The sequence below is a fragment of the Furipterus horrens genome, unplaced genomic scaffold, assembly GCF_987537825.1.
Source record: "Furipterus horrens unplaced genomic scaffold, mFurHor1.1.pri manual_scaffold_3, whole genome shotgun sequence".
NCBI lineage: Eukaryota > Metazoa > Chordata > Mammalia > Chiroptera > Furipteridae > Furipterus > Furipterus horrens.
In genome coordinates this window covers 10,172,913-10,191,347 of record NW_028327173.1, presented here as the reverse complement: position 1 = coordinate 10,191,347, position 18,435 = coordinate 10,172,913, and the positions used below count along the sequence as shown (strand labels likewise).

The 18,435-nt window shown below is 53.2% G+C and overlaps 1 protein-coding gene across 1 annotated transcript in view; it reads right to left on the bottom strand.

Annotated features, from left to right (window-relative positions):
• ARHGEF10L (Rho guanine nucleotide exchange factor 10 like) overlaps positions 1-15,404 on the bottom strand; it is a 115,185-nt gene extending 99,781 nt beyond the window's left edge. Inside the window, 2 exon segments of the mRNA XM_090268681.1 lie at positions 3,724-3,802; positions 15,328-15,404. Coding sequence (XP_090124807.1) covers positions 3,724-3,802; positions 15,328-15,363 — 115 coding nt within the window. The 5' untranslated portion in view covers positions 15,364-15,404.
• Positions 15,405-18,435: the final 3,031 nt, after the last annotated feature.

The window sequence follows — 18,435 nt, the reverse complement described above, 5'->3', positions numbered from 1 at the left end:
TGAGATCCTTGCGGACAGGCCTGTCTGGTTCAGGTGTGCTCACAGGCGGATGATGAGTGAATGAGCAGCGAGGTGGATGGAGCAGACAGATGGGTGGATGGACCAGCAGAAGGACAGATGGACAGATCCTATTTCCGCAGTCTCTCTGACTAGAAAAATCCACTCCCTCCCCCACAGTGATCTGGGGGCGTCCAGAGCAGAACGTTTTCAGTGCGAATGTATCAGATTCAAGAAGCCCCTTCCTCCGCTGCTTTGCTGCCACGGAAACCCAGGGCTCACCCTCCCTGCCCAACTTCCTCTGCAGAGTGGTGGTCAGATGGAGGCCACTGAGGTGGGAACCAGCCCCTCCTGGGAGCTTTGGGGACCCCATAGGTCAACATCAGCAGTTGAACTCTTCTGGGCAGTGCTGCTCCTGTGGTACTGAGTGCCTTCCCCAGGTGTGGAGAAACGAACACAGTTGGGAGCTGGAAACGTACCCCATGGAGCTCCCTGTGTGAGCCTTAACACCACCCCCATTTTCTACAATGAGGCCACAGAGCTTTCCAGAGCTAAAGTGACAGGCCCACATCATACAGCTAGTAAGTGGGGAACTGCACCTGAACCCAGGTCTGGCTTCGCTCACGTCCCATACTCTTTCCACGAAGCCCTGCTGCTCCTGGACGTCACATGAGCCCTTGGCCACCTGGCCCCGTGGTGATACATTGACAAAGGAAACGCACGGCTGAGTGGGAGCCGGGTGAGTGGTTTTCAAGTGACAGTTCTCTATCCATTGGCAGGTCATAAAGTCAATTAGAGAATTTCCAGGCAGCATTTTTTGTTTACGAACTGCTTATCTGAAGTATTTTTAAATAATATAATATTCATAAAATCACATTTAGTATTACTTTTTGTATTGTTTTTATACTTCTGTTTCAGCTGATATATAAAACTTTCAGTTTCATGTAATGTGTGTATGCATCCCTATTCGTGTGTGCATATATGTGCATGTATGTGTTGGCATGTTTGCCTGTGTGTAGAGCCTTCTACTGCTCTCCCTATGGCCCTTGTGAGTATGGGACATGCTCGAAGTTTCATTGATTTTACTGTCTGCTCGCCTAGGAGAAAAGCTTTTGGGGGGCAGGTATCCTTGTCCCCTTCACTCACTGTTGTATCCCCAGCACCTGGTAGGCACCTAAAAAGTATTTGTTGAATACACACACACACACACACACACACACACACACACACACACACACACACTCCTGTTGTCATGTCTATGACTTATGGTTTTAAAAGTTTAAAAACACTGAAATAAATGACCACAAGTCCCTGCCCATCACTTCTGGGCTACCAGGTACAGGCCCTTCCTGACCGAGGGGTAGTTAGTGCTCCGGGTCCCTGTCAACTGGAACCTGCTGGGCAGGTGATGGTGGGGAGGGCTTCCCTTTACACCCGGCCAGTACCACTGCAGTGACTACAGTTTCACAGTCAGACCACACCTGGTATGGACTCCGGCTCTCCCACATACTGGCTCTGTGAGTGTCAAGTTCGTTTACCCCCCAAGCTGCAATTTCCTGATCTGTAGGTGAGGGAATGATAATACTGCCTTACAGGGTTATTGGGAGGATGGAATGAACTAACACACACAAAGCACCTGGTGCCAGGTATGTGCTCGCTAAACGTTAGCTATTCTTAGGATGATGATTCTATCTATCATCACTGTCATTGCATCATCATCATCACCAACATCATCATCACATCATCACCAGGATTATCACTATTGCCCTGAGTCACAGCCCAGTCCTTGACCCTGGGTCAGATGGGCAGGGCTTCCCCACTCACAGGCCCAGCCCAGACTGTGTCCAGGGACTCAGGTCATTTCTGCACCTTCTCCTGATGAATGGTCTCAGCCCATCAATCAATATAGTCATGCCTGCATCCAGTGAACTGTCCCCGACAGCCCCTGAGTCAGGAGGTTCACAGAGAAGTAAGATGTGACCATCAATGTCAAGGAGCTCACTGCGGGGTGAGGCAGGCAGATACGGCAAGAGAAACACATAAAACCTCAGAGACTGAGCCGGTGCCAACCAAGGCCTCAGGCACCAGGCTGCCCTGCACAGAGCCTTGAAGGATGAGCAAAGGACGGACAGGATTAGGAGGAGAGAGACACGTTCCAGTCAGAGGCCACAACAGGTGCCAAGAACAAACACTGAGGGGTCCAGTGGAGCTGAACAGGTGAGCAAGAATGAAGGGGCTAAAAGATGACCGAAGAGGTGTTCCAGGAAATCTGAATTTTATTTGGTAAGACAATAGGAAGTTGTCAACGAGGAAGAAAATGGCCAAGGGCCTGGCTCAACCAGATGACACTGGCCAGCAATATCAGACAGAGCTGGAATAAGAGCTGTCCATCAAATGTTTCTTGAATAGAACTGAATGGATTTAATCATAAAGTGACTTTGTTCTCACTTTCCACGTCTGGCCCCCTAGGTAGGTAAGAGAAAGGATACAAGGCAATCATGGCAGCAGGGGCCAGAGTTGGGGCATCCTGGGACCCAACGTCACAGTCATGAATCAGGAGATGCCCTTGCCCCTAGCACTGCTCCCAGGCTCCTAAGACCCAGGCAATCAGACATCACTCCTTATCAGAAGGGAAAATCAGAAGGCCCATCCCTGGGCAATTGAGAGCTACATTGAGCCCTTCCCACACACCTGGACAGGTAGCACAGCCAGAGCTGGCCACACATACCCTTGATTTTCCTGGACACGCCCCATTGTCAAAACAGCCAACCCCAGTGAGTCCAGGAGGCGGGGACCCAGGAAGCCACCCCTGTCATAGAGAAGGTAGGTCCACTGCACTGATCCCCCCTTTGGAGGGGAACACACAGTACATGTAGCATCCTGCCAACACCCCACAGGGGTAACAGCTTCCAATCATCGAGCGATTGATTACCACACTCCAAAGCCTTGCCTATACTTAGGCCCTGCAACCACAAACAGAGGGTGTCATTATTATCCCCATGTTCATGGGTGATGAAATGGTGCCACAGAGACACCCAGTCATTCAAGTGGAAGTGGCAGGGTCTGGCTGACGAAAAAGCATTCTGCTTTTCGTCATTACCATTCTGCTACCTGCCTCCCGCAATGGGGGCAAGAGGGCAGGAAGCCAGGCTTGGTGGGTGGAACAGCCTGTATCCAGCCCCTCCAGGGTGGGGCCTGGATTCCACCCGCAGTGTTTGAGGCCCCACCACCCGGGTTGCCAGATAAAATACAGGACGTCCCACTGAATTTCAAATGAACAACAAAAATTTTTTAACATAATTATTTTTGTTTGTTTTGGGGGAGTTGTTTGTTTGTTGCCAACTCTGGAAGCCCCACCACTGCTAGGTGACCTGACCTTAGCACCTTCGCAGAGGCCCCTTCCCCTCAACTTTTGGGTCCCTACCCTCATTTCATAAACTCCATCCCCCCACACACTTCAATCCCCAGATAGGTTCTGCCTGTCCCTCCAGGGGGTCTGAGGGACACAGGTAAACAACCAACCCTTGCCTGGAGCCCACTCTGCGAGAAGGAAATTATTATTTCACTGTTGCAGACAAGGAAACCGAGGCAGAGGGGTGACGTCACTTGCCCAAGGGCGCACCGCTAACCACCAGCAGAGCCAGATTCACACCCCCTGGGGCAGCCTGCTCCCAAGCTGACAGCCCTGCTCAGAGAGGGGACGAGCGGGAAGCCCAGGGCACATACCTATGGCAGCCTGTGGAGGAGGGTTGGAGGAAGCCATCAGACAAAGTCCAGCTAGACCAGCACCGACCCGGCCACTTGCCTGTGAAGAGAAGGCCAGAAATCTAATTAGGTGACATCCAAGGCCAAAGCTGCAGCAACAGAGAGGGGTCGATCCCTGCCTGGTTCACGACCTGTGCATTCCAGCCCGCCAGCTCCCACTCTGCTTCCCCAGCAGTTCCAGGAGCACAGGACAGCCAGAAAGGGCCCTGCCCCCACCCGTCATAAATCATTAACCCAGAAAACCCAGTAGCTGCAGAACAGTAACCCCATCTTTCCAGAAAGTCCCTGCTGCCACTGGCCTTCCTTCTGCCCAATGTCAAGGACCCTCAGGAGTCTGATGGGTCCAGCTAGACTACCCCTCCCCCATCCCTTCTGACTTCCAGGCGAAGCTCCAGCCCCAGAGACCAGGGCCATGACCAGCCCCCAGTTCCAGAAGTTGTGTCACGCCTGACCTGGCATGGAGCCGGCCGGATACTTCTTCCTCCCGGTTGCCCAATAACCACAGGGTCCCTTGAGCCCAGCGGCTCTCACCAGCCCCTGCCCAGAGCCCCTCTGTCTCTCCCTGTCCTGTCCTATGGGGTTGGCCACCTGGCAAGGGGCTACCCAGCCATGGCATCTGGATATAAAGAAATAAAAGGCTGCAGAGAGGCAGCCGGCGCAAGATAGGAGCAGAATCTCCAATGCTCGGAGCTGGCCTCGCAGTGGGGACTCACACAACCAAGAAGCCGGAGCCTCTGGTGAGCTTCCTGGGCCCTGGAGCCAACCTTGCCAGATGTCCCCTGCCGAGTGGTGAGGGAAAGAGTTCTCCCCACTCGTTACTGGCACCCCTGATTCTGAACTAGCAGCTGTCCTTCTAGATGGCCACATGGAGGACAGAAGCATCCAGAGGGATGGCACCCAACCCTCCCGTCTAATCAGCCCCTGTTTCCAACTGGCTGCGTGCCTGTTTTCCTTTCCACCCCCGAAGCCTGTGCTTCTAGTAATCGGCTTCCTAAATAAAAACAGAATGCATGCAAATGGCAATTAATTAATAACAGCGAACATTCACATAGTGCCTGCTCTATCTCAGACAATAAGCACTTTACAAATAATGTTAACATGTAGGACTGCGCATTATACATGAGAACATGAGGCCCAGAGCAGTTAAGTAAGTTGCCCAAGATCACACAGCTGGTAAGTGGCAGAGCCAGGGTTTGAACCCGGGCCATTGGCATCAGAGTCTGTGCTCCTTAAGTAACCACCATGCTCTAGTACCTCTCAAAATCCAAACAAGACAAAGGGTGTACAATGACAAGTAAGTCTCCGCCCCCCAACACCAATCACCCCAGTCCCCAAGAAGTGGCCACTGTTACGGTTTCCCTACGAAGGCTCCAGCACTATCCAGGTATCCAGCTTGCATAGCTGGACAGATGCCTTATTGTGTACAGGACAAAGCACACAGCACCCACTGTGCTACAACTGCTTTTGCTTAAGAATCTCGTGGATCATTTCAGAACAGTACATAGAAATGAGTCTCACTTCTTTTAATGGCTGCATATTTTTCTTAATGTACCACAGTCGACCAATGCACTCTAATCCCTACCAATGGACACAGAGGTTGTTTCCAGGCTTTCGATGTTATAAACAACGCAGCTACTAACATCTTCCACAATAGGGCCTTGAGCAAAGAGATGAGTGAACCTCGGGCACATGCATAGAAATGAATCTGCCAGGATCAAGTCTGATTGAATGCAAACCGCTCTCTACCTAGTGTACAACTGTGCCTTTTAGCCCCGCACTGAAAACTCCCAGGACTGAAGTTTTATCTCCAGCAAAGGGTTTGGGAAAGCAAACAAAACACCTGCATGCAGCTGCCCAGCAGTCCTTCTGCAGGTGCCTCCTCCCTGTGGGCTCATTCAGAACCACTTAGGAAGGCGCAGGGAGCCGTATACCCATTTGGCAGGAGGAAGAAGGGAGGCACCTAGCCCAGGCTCGTGTGCGAACTGCTCCTTAAATGCAATTTTCTGGTGTTGCAGAAACTCAGGATCTTCCCTCCAGGCCAGAGAGTCTGCTATCCTCCCCTTTCTCCTCACCCTTCAGGGCTGATTCCTACCTTCTGCTCCAAGCCCTAGGCTTTCCCCAGGAAGGAAGAGAGACATCAACATGTATAAAGCCCAAGCTTTATTTATATTATTCCATTTACAGATGAGGAAACCAAGGCTAGGGAGAGTAAGTGTGCAACCAGAGGGCACTGACCCCGAACCCTAGTCTCACTCCTTGGATCACACCACCTCCCTGGACTTTGGGGCTGGAATCCGGAGGGTGTCTGTTACAAGCTTATCTTGGGGCAGTGAGGTCCCCAGGCAAGGACACAGACCTGCAAGCGCCACGCATGTCCATAGGCCTGTGGCCACCACAGTGCACACACGTACCCTTAGTCTTACAGGATGTGGGCAAGGGAGTAGGGATGGTTCAGAGCAGCCCAGTGTCACCACCAGAGACCCTCATGGAGCAAGCCTTTGGCGAGAGTCAGGCTACATGATACCACCTGCGCCCCATCACTCAGTAGCTATGACAACTTGGATGAGTTGCTTCACCCCCATCTCTGGGTTTCAGTTTACTCACTTGCAAAACGGAGATTACAAAGTACCCACCTCAAAGGGTTATTAAGGAAGCTAAGAGTAAAAATGAGTAAAAATCTGCCCAGGGTCCCTGGGACACACTAGTCTAGGGCTGTCATTAACACTCAGGGCACAAGCTGTGGTCACCACAGCTCTGCATTGGGAGTCAGCGACCCAGGCTGGAGTCTCAGGTCCACTGGAAGGTGCGCTGAGCCTCAGCGTTCTCATTCGTAAAATGGGGGTGCTATGATCTGCCCCATGGGACTCCTAGCAGCAAACCTGAGGTCAACCACCAAGCTCTGGGCAGGCTTGGCCAGAGCCAAGATGCCCATCCTTGCTGTCCCCCAAAATGGAGGACAGCAAATGGGACTCTCTGTCTGGGTTCCACATCCCAAGAGTGTAAAGGACCTAACTAGTGGCTCACAGAAGGACCCCAAGATCCCAGGGCCTCAAGCTATGGGGATCTGGGGCAGTGGCCGGGGGTAGCCAGGTCCACCTGCAGGCGGGGCTCTGCCTCCTCCTCTCAGTGAACTTGACCTCTCCTCGGCCTCCCGGGTGCCCTGGGCCTTGTCTGTATAAAGTGGAGACAGTAACTGCCCGGCCGATCCCACAGGCTGTTACATGCAAAGACCCAGGTCATGGATGTGAAAGCGCTAAGAGAACGGGCAGCTATTTCCTCTTTTCTCATCTTCCTTGAGCTATGCGTGGTCTGGAAGCTTCTGAGGTGGGAGCCTGAGCCAAAAGAAATGTGTTGTGAATCCCCTGAAATGAGTCCCTGTCAGAAAAGCGATCCAGAACCTTCTGGTCATGACCGTCTGGCAAAAGAAGCAGCCGGCTGAAAACCAAAAGTGGCCCTGCACAGAGGGGTTCTGACTCTATTTTAGTTTATTCTTAACATACATCATTTCATGGCAAAATCTGCTTTAAAAAATAAACTACATTCTAAAACACCCAAAATTTATAATTGATACTAATTCCTAGGAGTTTGCTGTGCTACCACACACGTCAATAATTTTTTTTTAACATTAAATATTTAAAAACATTTAACGTCAGAAGCCTTAAAACCTAACTGTGTGTAGCAGCCCCTCACAAAGCTACAACCTGCACTTTTAAAAAAGTATTTTCTCTACAAAGGATATTATCCACTATACAAAAACCTGTACAGCTTTTATGCTGAAGCTAATATTGCGCTGCGCTGGATTACACATTCTGAGCAAAACCACTGCCTGAGCACACACACGTGCTCCATGCACATCATTACAGGATAGCCGTTTATTCCTCATCCTCATGCTCCTCCTCCTCCTCCTCCTCTGGTTCATTCTTCTTTGAGCCTGTTGGCTGGCCAGGGCCCTGCCTTCCCGCTTCACTTCTGCCCTTGGCACAGCACGCGGCAATATTCTTTTCATATTTCTCCTTTAGCTCAGCTGCTCTATGTTCACATGGCTGACTGTCCAGACCCCATGTCCCCTACTTTTTTCTTTTTTTTTTTTTTTCAGTATCTCTAATGGATAAACCAGAATGTTCCCTTCTGATCTTGGGGCCATGTTCAAAGTGAAAGAGCAAGGCAGATGGGGCCTTTTAGGAGCATTGGGATCTTTTTTCTTTCCTGTCTTAGCACCTTCGGGAGAAACATAACCTTTCATCTTCCTGTCACAGCGAGCTTTGTCACTTTTTTGCCATATCTTTGAACTTTGACTTTTCCTTCGCAGACATCATCTTCCATCTCACCAAACATTTCTTGGAGAATTCAGGAAAACTGACAGAAGAGTCAGTTTTCTTCTTGTGTTCTTCCCAGCAGGCTTGTACTAAGAAGGCATCCAAGGACATCCTGTCCCTCAGCTTGTTGGGGTCTTCTTTACCCATGGTGACAGACAGCAGCTACCTGGTGGTAGGTTTTTCTGAGTCCCGCCATGCAGCCGGGTCTGACCAAGATGCTTCTCTCACTGGGCTCCGGTGTGAACCGGTTTCCTCTGACTCTAATGTAAAAGTGCACAGCCCTGGCCAGTGTGGCTCAATTGGATGGAGCATTGTCCCGTGAACCAAAAGGTCATAGGTTCAATTCCCAGTCAGGGTACATGCCTAGATTGCAAGTTCAGTCCCCACTAGGGTCACGTGCAAGAAGCAACCAGAGTTTCTTTCTCACATTGATGTTTCTCTCCCTCTCACTCCCTCCCTTCCCCTCTCTCTAAAATCAATAAGCATGCCCTCAGGTGAGGATTAAAAAATGAAAGTGCAGAGGACCACAACCAAGGACCAATGATGTAGTTAACGGTATAAATCTCATTTTGGTTCATCGTCAGCTGATGAATATTCTATTGAGATCCTCCCCTAAGACCTCCCCTGAACTCTCAGCCTTTAAAACCTTCAAGATCAAAGACCCAGGGCACGCTCTCCCTTCCCATAGCAGCCTGAGCCTTTCCCCTCCGCCTCTTCTTCCCTCCCCCCACTCACCCCCGGCACTTGACTAAGCTCCGAGAACCCTTCTTTTGCCTCTGTGAGTTTCTAAATCAACTTTCTCTTATAATTTGAAAAAAAAAATGTGCACAGCAGAAAGGAACTGGAAGGAAAGTCACAGAGATACACATAGTGTTATTATGCTCAGGGGTCGGGTAATAGGAGATTTCCTGTTTACTTTCTATTTCTCTAAAATTCCCAGATATTCTACAATGAGCATTGTAAGAGAAAATACAAATAACCGTCCTCATTTTCAAAAAGAAGCTTGGCACAAAAACATCATAGCAGGTCAGAACCAGGAAACAGCCATGAGATGGTGTCGCTCTCACTTTACAGATAGGGAAACTGAGTCCAAAGGAGGGGAGGGACTTGCTCACTGCGCCAGGGAGGCGGAGACATAACCACGGTGCATGGTGGTTAAAAAGATGAGATCTGTTGCTAGATCTGAGTCCAGACCCTCGTCTGCACTTGCCGGCAGCACAGTGAACACCTTCCTCACTAGTTCCTGCCATACAGGCTCCCTGTGGTGCTGGAATGAGAACTGAGTGGGGCGTGCAAGGTATTTCACACAGAGTAAGCTCTCCGTATGAACCGGCCACTGTTATCATTATGATGGTAACAGTGTTATGGGTGGGTGGTAGGGGAGAGTTTCTTCTCTCGCAGGGGGTCATCTCTTTAAAAATGACTGCCAATACTGGCCGGGCAGACAGACCTCTTGAACGGTGCCCTTTTCTCGCTAATGCAGAATGGCCACATTCAGACAGGGCGAGAGGCAGAGGAGCTGGAGAGAAAGCCCCTAGTTCCGGGATGCAGGGCGTGCCTCAGCAGATCAAGCTCTGTGACCTGGACCACCCAAGAGCAGCCAGCATTAGCACCTCCCTCCATCCTCAGCAGCCCTGCTCACCAGGGCAGGTTCCTTCCTGCCTGTAATTTAACCAAAGTGTTTATCAGCTCCTCTTGCCTCTTCGAGGTCAAGGTCCAACCAGCCCAAAGGCCCATTAGGAAACAGCTCCTCCAGCCTGAGCTTGCTGCTCCTCCTTGCTGGCCGCCATCCTGGGCAAGCTCCCACCCCACTCAGATGAGTGGCTTCATCCCTCTTTCTCCTGAAAGCCAGGGTGGCTACAGAAGCCCACCCAGGAGTTTGAGGACAGGCACAGCTGGCTGGCCACTGGAGACAGAACGCAGTCAGGGAGGAGGTGGTGGGGAGGGGTCCAGGCAGGCAGAAGTCAGTCCCAGAAGCTGGGAAAGCAGCAGATGAGGCACCTCTGAGTCAGGTGACCTTGCCAGAGGAAGGGTGGCTGTCACCTAGCCTTGCACAGAGGGAAACAAGGAATAGGTTCTGGCCCAGGCACCAGTGTCTCTCTCCCAGAACCATGACCAAAGGTGTGGGACAGAGGGCAGCACTGAGTGCTTGGGCTGGTCAGGACCAGAGCTCCTCCGCATGACTACCCTTAAGAGGGCTCTCTACCCCTGGCTGCTGTGGCTCAGTGGATTGAGCGTCGGCCTGCAAGCCAAGTGTCACTGGTTTGATTCCCAGTCAGGACACATAACTAGGTTGCATGTCAGGTCCCCAGTTGGGGGTGCAAGTGAGAGGCAACCACACAGTGATGTTTCTCTCCCTCTCTTTCTCCTTTCCTCTCTCTAAAAATAAATAAATAAACAAACAAACAAATAAATAAATTATTTAAAAAAAAAAAAAAGAGGGCTCTCTAGCTTCTAGCCCTTGTCAGACATGCCCTTGGCCAACATACCCCCCATGATGACTGTCCCACCACACAAAACCTCTGCCTCTTCCTCGCCGCCTTCAGAATGAAGTCCAGGCCCTAAGCAAGACCCTAGATGGCGTGCCCCTTTCCTCCCCACTGACCCCTCTGGCCTCAGTGGCTCCCGCCCCTGTCCTGGTACTCCAGCCCCACAAAGAGCTTTCAGACCCATGACCATGCCAACCTGTGTCACATCTCTGGGCCTTTTGCTCAGGCCTTTTGCTCCTTCCAGGTAGAATTATCTTTCACAAACAGCAAACTCCTACTCAACCTTCAAAACCCAGACCCAGTTTCTCCTCTCTGAGGCCTCCCCAGACCCATCTCATGCATTGGTTCCCAAGCCTGGTGTGGAGCTTTCAAAAAAAAAAAAAAAAACACAGGTCGCAGACCCAAGATTCCGTAGCTCAGCGGTGCGGCCAGGGAAATCTATTATCAAAGAGCACAGGTGATTCTGGGACACATTCAGCCCCGATTATAACTGTCTCCCTCACCAGACTGTGACATCTTCTTTTCAGCTCAGAGTCTGGAGCACTGGGCCACATCCTAGACAACGGCTGCTGACCTACACAGAACTGAGCCCAGACGCCAAGACCCAAAGAGCCTGAAAACCTTGCCCTGCTTGGGATCTACTCACTGTGGAGTCCCTGGGCCTGGGGCTGCTGCAGGTGTGAGACTTTCTGCCCAATAGGAAGAGAAGCACAGGCCCAGTGAGAACTTCAGCCCCCAGGTGTCCTCTGCTCTGTCCACAAAGACCGGAGACAAGAAAATAAGGTAGAGATCCCACTGGACAGTGGGCAGAGGGACCCACAGCTATGTATGCAGGGTGGCAGGACACCCAACGCTCTGCCCTCGGAGGCCGCAGCACAAACAGCCATCTGCTGCAAAGTTGGAGGCAGATGGCTCCCAGGGGCTCTAGAGAGATGAGGTGCCTGATCCGAGGAAAGACCAGAGGAGCTACAGCAAGAGGAACATGACCAGAGCTCAGAGCCCTAAGAACAGGTGTGAGAGGGCGCAGGCTGGGGTCCAAGAGGCCGGCTTCAGGCCCGGAACCCGCAGCTCGCCAGTGGCGAGACCTCGGGAAGTTCTTCACCCTCCTGCGTCTCCTGTTCTCGCTGGTCAGAGGCAAATGTCAATGAAATGGTGTCTGACCATGCTGGTAGGTTCTGAATAAACGTTAGGTCCCTTCCCAGAGTCCCCACCACTCCCTGAGGACACTCATCGCTGTCCCATTCTGCAGACAGCTCCATTGGGTCCAGGCCGACTGTTGGCCAGCACATTGTGCCCTGCCCTCCGTGACCCTCTTCACCCTTGAGATCACAAAATGATCGTCCTCGAGATGAGAATACCTGACATCCGAGCACTGCTGTGTGCCAGGCCTCATGCTAAACATTTTTCAGTTTTTGTCCAATTTAACTCCCGTAGCAGGTGAGGAAAAGGAAGCCTAGTGACTGAAGGACATCCCCAAGGCCATGCAGCTACTGAGAAGGCTGTCACTGGGCTGTGAGTGTGGATAGCCAGGGCAGGACCCTGGGACCAAAAGTACTGGGTGAGTCCGCGGGTAAGAGGGGGAGCATCCTCCAAGCCCACCCCAGCCCAGGGCAGGAGCCTCCAAATGCCAGAGGGACAATAGGACCCGCTCACCCACTAGACACCAGGCCACTCAATGCGCTTCCCACGGTGGGGGAGGGGGAGGATCTGAAAGGAGCACCCTCCTGGCTGCAGGCAGGGGTGAGGCTTGGTCAGTGGCTGAAGCCTCGGACAATGGAGGCTCTGTCCTGGCCAGGGCGGACGACCCCAACCCCACCTTCCTTCCTCCATTGACTTCCTTAGCTAGGCAGGCCCCTGATCAATGCTCCCCAGGCAGGACAGATGGGAGCAGCCTCAGGAAGAAGCCTCTGGGCAGAAAAGCCCACCCTCCCTCCCCACCCCCACATTCCATACCCCACACCCCTCCAGAAGGGGATCCCTAAGGGCTGTTGCCTGGGAAACCAGAGCCAGCCAGAAGCTATAAGACCAAGTATAGGAGAAAGAGTGAGGTGGGGGGCTGGTGGGGGGCGGGGGGGGTGCTGCTGCCAGACTGGTCCCCAGCCCTTCCTCCTCCTCACAACCTCCAGGTACATTCAACACTTTGTCCCCAGCTATCCAGCCCAGACAGGAGGCGCCAGGCTGAAGGGCCAGGTGAAAAAGGCTCCTATTATGGACTGAACTGTTGTGACCTTATCTTCTGCCCTCATCACCAGAGGGTCCCAGATCCTCAGCCAAGTCTTGGGTGGCCCACATGATAGGGCCCCACAGCACACAGCCTTGGAGGCCGGAAGGGAAGAGCATGGACTCTGTGCTACTCCCTTACCTTTCTGAGCCTCAGTTTCCCCATCTGAAGCCACCTCTCAGGCAATGCAGTGCCAGTATGGCTCTAGGACACTCACGCCAGCAGTAGAGCAACTCCATGCGGGAACCACACCCAAGAGGTGGGCTTCGCTCCCTCCTTTCACAGACAGGGAAGCTGTGGCTAGGGTGAGGCGGGACCAGGGAACCACGAGGTGCCCGACACCACGCCAATTTAACAGCGCGGATACAGGGGTAGGATGGATAGTCTAGGCTGCAGAAATGGCCCAGACAAAGGCAGAGAGACCGGAGAAAGCTGGGGTTTCCAAGAAGGGCGCCTCCAAGGTTGGGCATTCTTCCCACCAATCTGTCATCCAGCTCCCTGGACTCACCAGCGGACCCCTCAATGCCAAATGCAGTGACATGCTTAGTCCCACCTCCACTCTCCGCCCGTCCGCTGCTCTCTTCTCTCAGCGCTCCCTCCGCTCTCCTTCCTGGTCAGCTCCTGCTCTGCCCCCTTCCCTGCACCGCATCTTCCGGACACCCAAGTGCTGGGCCGCTCCCAGGCTGCCGACTTCCTCCCACTGTGCCTCCCTGGGTGACCTCGCTCATTTCATGGTTTTTAAGACTGACTTGCCCTTGAACTTCAGAGTTGTGCCTGGAAACAAGCCTGCTCAGCATGTCTGCGCGTGGTCAACTGGGCATCTTGAAGTTAACATCCATCCTAACTCCTGATCACCGCCCCTGCTCCTCCCAGTCTTCGCGGCTCACGTGATGGCAGCTCCAGCCCACCAGGTACTCACGCAAAAAACCTAAGGCTCACCCTTGTCTCCCTCTTCCTCCCACACCTACATCCTACCCATCAGCACACCTTGTCGGCTCTGCCTTCAAAATATGTCCAGGATCTGACCACAGCTTGCCACCCTCTTCCCTCACCCTGCCACCACCTGGTCCAAACCACCATCGTCTCTTACTGGGACCAATAAAATAAGCCCCTGATTGGACTCCTGCTTCCATTTTTCAGTACAGCAGCCAAGTTACCCCTCTGCGCAAACCCTCAAATGCTTTCCTACCTCATTCAGAGCAGAAGCCCGCGTCCTCACCTTGGCCTACAAGACCCCTACATGGTGCACCGGCCTCCTCTACCTCCCTGACTTCAGATCCTACCTCTCCCCACCGTCACATTAAACACCACGCAGGTCCTCAAACACCCCGCACAGGCTCCAGCCTCAGGACCTTTGCCCTTGCTCCCTCTGCCTGGACATACACACGGACCCTCCCTCACCGTCTCAGGGCTCCACTCAAAGGTCACCGTATCAGAGAAGCTTCCCCACCACCCCCTTTAAAACAGCACACACGCCTCCCCAACACGCTCTTCCGCTGACCGCCTCCCCTGTCCTCCTAGTATGTAACACCTCCAGGCATCTGTGCATGTGAGCTGTTTATAACAGCCTCCTCCTACGAGAACGTGGACTCGACAGAGGCCAGGGTGTTATTGTTTCTGTTCATTGCTCTCTCCGCAGCCCTGGAACTGTGCCTGGCACACACGAGGCCTCACACACACCTGCTAAATGGATGAGGGAACCCCTTGGTCTGAGTCAGTCCCACCACCACCATCAGGGGAGGGGACGAGGGAGCCAAGGCCTGTGGGGTAGCCACTTCTCGGACTGTGCCTCCTCCCATCTGAAATCAGCCTGCGGCCAGGACAGCTCCTCCCAGACGAGCTTCACAAACAGATTCTCTGCCAAGCTGTACAAGGGGAGGTTCCCTAAAATCAGGTCTGGGGCCAAAGCCAGGGCGTGGTCAGAAGAGGAGGGGAGGGAAGCACAGGGCAGGGGGAAGGACTTGGACTGTTTTTAAGAACTTGCTCCCAAAAAGTCCACATTCTTGCCCTGGTGAGTCAGAAGCATGTGGTGGGGAGAGGAAACAGGACCCAGAGCTCCAACGGCTCTCACCCTCTGCCGCTCCAGCAGGAGGTACACACACCAGTCTTTCCCACAAGGACAGGTGAGGCACCTGCCCTACAGGCAGCTGCCCAGGGATGGAGCACAGCAGCACAGGGTCAAGGCTGGGTGCTGGGACCCCTGGCTGGCAGAGCATGGAAAGTGGAAAAGGCCTCCCTTTCAAAGCCCGCCGGGGTCTGATCTAGCTCTGATCTCTTCGTTCAGACCCACCCTCTGCCTCTCTCAGGGAAGCGGCCGTCCACTTCGTCCCACAAGAGAGCTCCGGGTAGGGAGAAACAAGCTGTGCAAAGCTCAGAGCTAAAAATAACTCAGTCCACCCAACCAGAGCCCAGCGAGCTGGCCAAGCAGCATCTGAGGTCTCCCGAAAGGCAAGCCCTGCCTGGGCCCAAGGGGACCAGAGGCCGCAGCCACCGGGCCCAGGACAGCTGTGGCTGAGCCCTCAGAGCGGCCAGCACTTACATTCAAACCAGTCCCCAGGAAAGACGGGAGTGTCATTCCAGCTGCTCTCTGTCCTCCAAACCTGTGAGGGAGGCGCAAAAATGTGTGTCTACCTGCCAGCCCGGGGAGCAGGAGGGCCATCCCACAAGTGGGCAGGATCAAGCCCGTGTTACAGAGGAGGAAATGGCGGCTCAGAGAGGTGATTATCCAAAGTCAAGTTCATCAGAGGCAGATCCCCAATTAGATCAAGGTCTGTCCCCATCTTTGCCCAGTAGGGGTCCTCTCCCTCCCCAGGAAACCCACCCCACTCCCTCCCTGACTGTTCACTTCACACCTGAGAGGATGCCACCTGGGGCTGGGGGCAGGATGAGGAGCCTGGGCTGCAGGTGCTGGGGGCAGAGAGAGTGGAGGGGCAGTTTCAACCGTGAAATGGATTTGCCCTGAATCTTGCTGTCCTGGGGTGGAGTCAAATCCAGGATCACGACCCCCACAGGGAGCCAGTCCTGAACACTGGTCCTCCTTCATAATCAGCTTTAATAAGAACCTAACCGGCGCTCACCAATTCTGTAATGAGTCCAACATGCAGAACTGGGGAGCTCAGGTGTCACCCACACACTGGTCCTAGAAGGGATCCTGAACTCCCTCGTTTTCCTTCTGCTCTTGGCACTGACACCGTGCTGGGTGCTGTGAGCTGTGGGCCGACCCCTGCCTACGTCCCGTTGCCAGAGACACGGTGACTTGTTTGGTGGAAAGTGGAGGGCCCATTGCCCTCTGGTGGCTCCTGCTCTGCAGCAGCGGTCTCTGGTCCTGCGGGGCCCCTTGGGTGCCCCTTTCAGCCATCATCATGCCCTGGGGATGGTTTTTAGGAAAGTGAGCTCTGCAATCAAACAGGGCTGGGTCCTGGCTCTCCATCTCCCCGGCTCCCTCACTGTACAAGAACTGTAAGAGTCCCCACCACATACGGTTGTTATCAGGATTGAATGAGGTAATTCACAAAACAGTGCCTTGCTGAGACCCTAGAACACAGTAGGTGCCTCATAAGTGTCTGTAGAACGAATGAATGGCTGGATGGATAACCACCTCCTTCTAACTGAACAGCTGCCCTGGCCCACAAGGGCACCATCCCAGGTAGAGCTGAGTGATCCTGAAGCCCTCCCCATACTGTCCTCCAAGTAAGAGCAAGCTCAGAGGGCAGCAGCCTCTCATGCAGCATCTGACCATGTAGCAACCCCTCTCAGGGCAAGGGGTGCACACCAATGTGCTCTGGGACAGCCACCAGCTTGACCTGGCCTGGAGCAGGACGCTCAGCTGTGTGAGCTCCCCAGAGCCTCCACCCGCTTCCCATCCCTTTTAAAGTCAATATTCCAGGGAAAGAAATCACAGGCTGGAAAGGGGAGGACCCCAAAAAGAGACAGCGAGCTCCTTTCATGGGTGCGAAACACAGAGACGACCGGAGCTCCGTGCGCCGTGCCAGGGAGGCATTCCAATCCCTTGAATTCGTGTGGTCAAGCAGACGGGGGCCTCGGGGCTGGCTGCAGATGTACCCCTTCGCGTAAAGCGCACCAGCTGGAGAATCAGCCCAGGAGAGTTGCAAAAACCAGGATGCTCCCATTTCCTTGCTCAGGCTCCAATATATTCAGCTAAATTCAGGGACAACCCTCCTCCGGGCAGCAAAGTTACAGTGACACCCCCCCTCACACATGCCCAGAGCTGTCACTCAACAATGTCAGGAGCATCCTGAGGGGCCTGCAGAGAGGGAGCAGACCTGGGCAGGCAGGATTCAGGGCTCTCTTCTCTGCTTAGAGCCAGCACACCTAACAGGCGCTCGGTACTAGACGGAGTGGTGAACACACGCACAGACACCCACGATCCCTGCCAGGATTGAGCCGCTGCCCAGTTCTGGCCAGGTCTGTCCTGTGGTTAAGGCCCTGGTCAGAAGATAGGGCACCATCTCTCTCCACATTAGGGTGTAAACCAGGAGGCGAGTGACGGATGTCACATCTCCACACTCGTTCCATCTGTGTTAGAACTGAGGTCTCCAGGCCCCACCCCTTCATTCTGGGAACCTTTAAACTCAATAGCATTCAAGCAGAGAGCAGAAAAGCCAGTCTTCACTCTCTAGATCCTCCTGCCATCCAACAACACCCCTTAATCATTCCACAAACACACAACAAGCGCTTATGGATGCCAGGCACCATGCAAGGTCTGGGGTTTGCAGATAAACTTAAGATATTCTTGGTTTCTGCCCTCTTGGACCCCACAGCCTCACAGGGAGGCAGATGCTGAGCCGTTACACAAATCCACACATCGTTACAGACCCGGATACGCACTATGAGGGCAGGAAGAATACCAGGGCTCAACTGACATGTAGGCGAACAGCTGAACACTGGCCCAGCTCTCCCAGGACTCCATGTGCTCATCCGATGACCTGCCCTGCATCAAAACCACACAAAGCCAAGGGACACAAAAACCTAGTGACAATCCAGTTAATTCTGCCAGGAGCCCTGCGTCTCCATGGCCTGGGCCAAAGCACACCCTGGTCAGCCTCCAAGGGCCCTCCCACCGCCCAATGGGTGTTTGCATTTTATGCCAAACAAGGTCATGTATGCACCCGCAGAATACAGTGTGGGCTCTTTTCCCCTGTTTTGCTTTTTTTTTGGGGGGGGGGGCAGTATTAGATTTCAAAATTTACATCCCACCTTGATTTAGGCCGATCGTCTTACTGATCCATCTAAGGCAGAGGTTCTCAACCGAGGGCAATTTTGTCCCCGGGGGGACATTTGGCAATGTCTGGAGACATTTTGGTTGCCACAACTAGAAGGGCAGGGAATGGGGGTAGAGGCCACAGATGCTGCTAAACCCCCAACAGTACACAGGATGGTCCCACGTGAGAGAATTATCTGACTTAAGTGGCAATAATGCCGAAGAGGAGAACCCTACTCCAGGGGCATCTGGTCAAGTCCTCTGAGATCTAGAGGAGATACTGGCCTGTTAACGTGGGGTAATCTTACTGTTATTAGTCACAGGGACACAAAGACCAAAGTCATGACCACTGGTTTCCATAGCAGATAAATACGAGGCTACAGATCTCTACAGAAAGGGCTTTATATCACGGCTACTGGTTTCTGT